General features: G+C 29.8%; 1 protein-coding gene across 1 annotated transcript; it reads left to right on the forward strand.

Moving 5' to 3' along the window:
• Positions 1-1,313: 1,313 nt before the first annotated feature.
• LOC113852513 ((3S,6E)-nerolidol synthase 1-like) lies at positions 1,314-5,835 on the forward strand. The gene is made up of 7 exons (XM_027482813.1): positions 1,314-1,437; positions 1,534-1,810; positions 2,028-2,403; positions 2,517-2,735; positions 3,309-3,447; positions 3,551-3,799; positions 5,533-5,835. Exons 1-7 carry the CDS (start codon positions 1,435-1,437, stop codon positions 5,818-5,820), a joined length of 1,551 nt encoding a protein of 516 aa, XP_027338614.1. The 5' UTR covers positions 1,314-1,434; the 3' UTR covers positions 5,821-5,835.
• The last annotated feature ends 362 nt before the right edge of the window (positions 5,836-6,197 follow it).

Raw genomic sequence — 6,197 nt, forward strand, 5'->3', positions numbered from 1 at the left:
GCTCATTTCTGATGCATGCCCCTGCTTCCTGAAGCATGTCGTGCTTCTTGATGCATGGTCGTGCTTATAATTGATGCGTGACCGTGCTTCCATTATGCAAGGTTGTGCTTCATTGAAACATGACCGTACATGTTCCTGATGCGTGGCCCTGCTCCCTGATGCATAACCCTGCTCACTGATATATAGCCCTACTCATATTACAGATTCAAAATCCAATGTTTCTGACTTCCAAAACTTTAGGGTTTTCAATTATTGAATTCAAAACAATTATTTAACATCAAAATTATGTCAATCCATCATATAAAATACCTAGGGTTCATATAATTTGGGAAAAACTTTAATGGAGAATCAATCTCTTATAGAGAATCAATGAAATTCACAACTTGACTCTGATACCAACTGTTAGAATTTTCTTAATCCATTATGTAATTTTCATTATGCAATGAGTATTATGAAATTACTATTTCCTATTAGATCTTAAATTACCTTGTTCTCACAACACAGTACATGGTTCTCATACAATTAAGGGTTTAGAGAGCACTAACCTGAATCCATTGTTCCTTGATGTTACCTCTCTCTTTGATGTCGTTGATTCCTTTGTATCTTTTCCAACTCTTCCTTCCTCTTTTAGCTCCTCTATGATAGTTGAGAAAGTTCCTTTCTTGCATTTATTGTGAACACACTTAGAAATTGTGAAAGTGATAGAAAATAGAGAATATTGTGACCCCTATTTGATAACCGCTCTTTTATTTATCTAAAAGGAGAAGAGAGAGTTTCTTTATAATTGTATTTATAATTATATCCTCTATAACTCTATATTTTATATTTAAGCATCATCACATTAAATCATTAATTAGAATCATGCTATAAGTTACATAAATCACAATAATAAAATTATTAAATAATCTAACAATAAAAGCACACGGGGACATCGATTGGAGAATAGAATAGCTGAGCTACTTGCACTAAGATGATTTGCTTATCTTTACGGGACCAGATGGAAGTGCAGTAGTGGCTGCAAGGCAACGAGTAATCATTTTCATTTGTGCTATAGCTTTGTCCACCTACGCCTAATAAAATAGCATATGAATGGAAACATTATATTTTAGGTATTTTGATAATGAACTGGTTGAAAATTTTCCTCCAGGAATCTTCCAACTATTCTAAACGACGTAATGGTCAATTTCTTGGTCAAAGCATTCCTTTGTTACGTTTCCAAATAATATAATAATAATAAGTGGCATAGCCAATGATTCTGTAATATGAAGTTGAAAAATGTCGTATCCGGCCAATTAATGTGTTTCATAGAATCTTGACTTTTAAAGAGCTTAATGTGTACAAACTCTTTCTTTAAATACGACCATATGTAGACTCTCTTTTCATCACATCTAGAGTAGAAGCCAACACTGTGTTTTACTCAGTTAAGACTCCTTCATGGTAATGGTGTTGTTCTTTTCAGTACAAATGCAATTCTAATTCGGTGGTTGATCTTTTCATTGAAGGTTTTCAGAAATTAACCCTTTACATTTTCAGGATGATATTCTTATCAAACAAGCTTTAGTATTGAAGGAAGTTAAGCATGTATTCCAGAAACTTGTTAGCGAGGATCCCATGGAGAGTTTGTATATGGTTGACATCATCCAAAGGCTTGGCTTTGAACACCATTTTGAAGAAGAAATTGAAACCTCTCTTCAGAAGCAACATTTAATATTTAGCACTCATCTCAGTGATTTTGCCAATAACCATAAACTTTTTGAAATTGCACTTCAATTCCGTTTACTTAGACAAAGAGGCTTTTATGTTCATGCAGGTTGAAATTTTCTTCGTAAACTGTTGACCAAATATCATTGTTGAACTACAATCTCTAATATGACAAACATTAATGCATACATAAAAAAATAGAAATAAATATACTATAAAAATTTACCCCATACCATGAACTGGTAGTCATATTCAACTGCCCAACTCTGTATCCATTGAAGGAGTTTGTTACTAAATTCTCACTACCAACTATAATGGGTGTGCAGATGTATTTGACAGCTTGAAGAGCAACAAAAGCAAGTTTATAGAAAATTATGGTGACGATGTTAAGGGTCTCATTGCCCTGTATGAGGCAACCCATCTAAGTATTGAAGGAGAAGATAGTCTTGATGATGTAGGGTACCTCAGTTGCCAACTTCTTCGGGCGTGGCTGACTACACATAAAGAACATCATGAAGCTATATATGTTGCAAACACTCTTCAGCATCCACTTCATTATGGCTTATCAAGATTCAGTGACAGAAACATATTTCCAAGTGATTTCAAGACAAAGAAAGAATGGACCTGCTTAGAGGAACTTAATGAAATCAATTCCCACATAGTTAGGTTCATGAACCAGAATGAAATCATACAAGTTAACAAGTAAGGTTCATTATCATGACTAATAGTCGAATAATATTATGCCTCTAGAAGTCATTTGCTGATTTTTGGTTGGTTATTTAAATATTATAACTACTAATTTTTTCTATTAACAGATGGTGGAAAGACCTTGGAATGGCCAAGGAGGTGGAGTTTGCTAGGTATCAACCTTTGAAATGGTACATGTGGCCCATGACATGCTTTACTAATCCACGGTTTTCAGACCAAAGGATTGAGCTCACTAAACCTATCTCTCTAATCTACATTATTGATGACATTTTCGATGTTTATGGAACATTAGACCAGCTCACTCAGTTTACAGATGCCGTTAACAGGTATTTTAAATACTCTTCTCCTGGCATCTATTTTTTTGTTTCAATTCTAGTATTTGAAAAACGAAAATTAAAACTGTTTATCATATTATAGTTATAGATGATTGTTTTTATCTCTTACTTTTTTTAATATAGGGACAACTAAAAGGTTGTCTCCAAAAGATGTTGATAAAACATTTCTGTTTTTATTTTCTTAAAAGACCAGAACCTGAGGCGAGTTATAAATCTTCATTATTTATTTGTTATGTTTAATAAAATTTCAAATACTTATAAAACTAACAATGATAAATATGTAATAATTCTAAATTTTTAAAAAATACTGGACCCCATGTCCGGATCCATGCAACATAGTTGTGGATATAATAAACATATGGGGTCAAACCATTTTAAATTGAACGTGATTTTCTTATTTGATGTTCTTAGATTACGAGTATTTATATAAACAGTAGTATTCACATCGATCAACGATAAATAAAGTCAAAGTACACGTGATATTTTCCTTTTTCTGCTTTTTCTACTTTTTTTTCCTTTGTGGTATTCAACTCCACTGAACAAAGAATTGACCTTTCGATTCAGATGGGAATTGGTTGGCACAGAGCAACTTCCAGACTTCATGAAAATTTGTATAACTACTCTTTATGACTTTACCAATGATTTCGCCATGAAGATCTACGAAAAGCATGGATTGAACCCTATTGATACCTTAAAAAAATCGGTAGAGCCCATTTATTTTTATTACTTCAATTATTTTGTGTGATTGTGTACATGTTTTCTTGAATCCACCGGGTAAATTTAATAGAGGGTTTTGCATGAAACAGTGGGTGCTATTATTGAATGCCTTCTTAGAAGAGGCACATTGGTTGAAATCTGGTCATTTGCCAACGGCGGAGGAGTACTTGAACAATGGAATTGTGAGCACAGGAGTGCATGTGGTGCTTATCCATGCATTCTTCCTCTTGGATGAGAGTATAACTAAGGAAATTATTGCCATCATGGATGACTTTCCAGATATTGTACACTCAGTGGCAAAAATTCTTCGTCTTTGTGATGATTTGCAAGGAACTAAGGTAAAATGGAGGTCTATTATATAATTTATTAACATTGAATACATCTTTGTTTGTGGGTCAACATGTGTGAACACACAGAATTTCTACAAACTTATGTTGCAGCACGGATACTTACAAGCATACAAGTAAGAGAAAAAGAAAAAGAGAAGTTAAGAAGAGAATCACCCCTTTTTTTAGATAAATTTTTGTAATAGAAGAAAAATAATCTGAAATATGAATAATTTTTTTTGCATAAATTATAATTTATTATTTTAAATTTTAGAACTGTTAAATAAGAGTAACTTAAAAAAAAATAAAAAATTTTAATTTATGAAAGAAATTTTATTATTTTTTATATTGTTTTACTTTTCTTACAGTGATTTATCCATAAGTTTATTTAAATTGGACTAATAAAATTAATGAGCAATTGAAAGAGATAAAAAAAAATAATTAATGTTATTAAAAGAAAAAAATTATTTAAATCAAATTTAAAAATTTAAAGATAAAATTAAAACTTTTAAAAATTAAAGAATTTCAGAAAAAAATGAAAAATTAAAGATATAATTTTTCCTTACTTTTATTATAGTAAAATCCCATGCTTACATCATTGATAAAGAATTAGTATCCGTTAATATTAACCTATAAGATTATTGAAATTAACAAAAAAAAAAAAACAGCAATTTTTCTTAATAAAGAAAATATTTGTGATATTTTTCAATATAAAAAATAATTCATTTGAAAGAAAAAAAATCATCTGAAGTTGCTTAAAATCAATTATTTTAACAAAACTTATAAAAAATTGACTAAAATTATTTACTAGAACTAACATTGAATTTCATTATTGTATGCTAGTAATATATGTACACTCTACCAAAATTTACTGACACTCCCTATGATATCCATAACACTTTTCATTAAGGAGACAATTTTATCTCTTTCGGGCAAATGCTGATCAACGATATTAGCTGAGGAATTAAGAGAGAAAATCTCATTAAAAAAATATTGATTTCATTTATCAGAAATAAGTACGGAATTTATTAAAATTAATAAAAATAATTATATATCATAAATATATATTCTATTTTAAAAATATTCATATTATTAATTAATGTTGTAAATATTAAATGAATAAATATGTTTTTTTAATATAAATAAAAGGTAAATAATTTATTAACACAAATCCTACAAGAAATAAGGGTATAAAAAGAATCTAATAATTAATATATTTAAAAATAGGCGTTTTTTTTATTTTAAACAAAAATATGGGCAGTTATTTTTTTTTATACATAAGATTAGAAGTAATTATTATTAATTTATTTCTTTTACGATTTTTAATGCATTTCAATATAATTTTTGATAAAATAATTTTATTTTTAAAATATTAACTAGTGCGCTTAAGACATTGTTTAGTAAATTTGTTCTAATGAAGAGACAGTGTCATCTTGAACCATGTTATAGGATATTCCAATTTGATTGATACTTAAAAAATTTTGGAATTTCATGACATTTGTATATTTTATACAGATAAAATTTAGATGTAGTGATCTTTAAGTATTATTTTAATTGTTAGTAAATTTATTTCAGTGACTTGTAATAAGTTTAAATATCAATCTTTATTATAAAAATCATGTAGATAAAATTGTAATTTTTTTATTGAAAAAATAACAGACAAAAAAAAAAAAAGAGTATTTGTTCCTAAGTTTCGTCTATCTTGTCTTGTGTGTATGGATTGGTATGAATGTATGTTGTTGCAGGGTGAAGATCAAAAGGGTATCGATGGGTCTTACCTTGATTGCTACATGAATGAACACCAAGATGTTTCAGCCGAAGATGCTCAAAGTCATGTTGCCCACTTGATTTCAAGTGAATGGAAACGTCTCAATCGGGAAATGCTAAGGCCAAATCCATTTCCATCATCATTTACCAATTTCTGCCTCAATGCTGCCAGAACGGTACCTCTAATGTACCACTACGGTACCAATCCAAGCCTCTCCAATCTACATGAACATGTACAAATGTTGCTTAATGTCGATAACCTATAGTTATGGTCAAGATTTGCTTCAGGAATAATTAGAGTTACTTTCCTTTTGTAATTTGTAGTTCATCATAACATTATTATTCAGTATTGTATTCCACGTGAACTATTAAATGAATAATAGTTAATATTCTGCAAAGCTTAGCTTGTAGCGGGTGTGCCAATTGGTTTTCCCAAGTTTCACAATCTCCTCTGAAACCATGGAGGAATGAAAAACCTTGAGAAACAATAATGAATGCTTAGGCAGAGCTTATTTTATTTATCGACTTACACGTTGCTATATATAGAAAAGTGACTCAAACGGAAAACTACAAAACATTATTATAAAAATACGAACTTTTAATAAATGAATCTATTCTAAGTTATAATTTTTAAAATGTAATT

Source organism: Abrus precatorius, unplaced genomic scaffold, assembly GCF_003935025.1.
Source record: "Abrus precatorius isolate BTA unplaced genomic scaffold, Abrus_2018 Scaffold10, whole genome shotgun sequence".
In the NCBI taxonomy this organism is placed as follows: Eukaryota; Viridiplantae; Streptophyta; class Magnoliopsida; order Fabales; family Fabaceae; genus Abrus; species Abrus precatorius.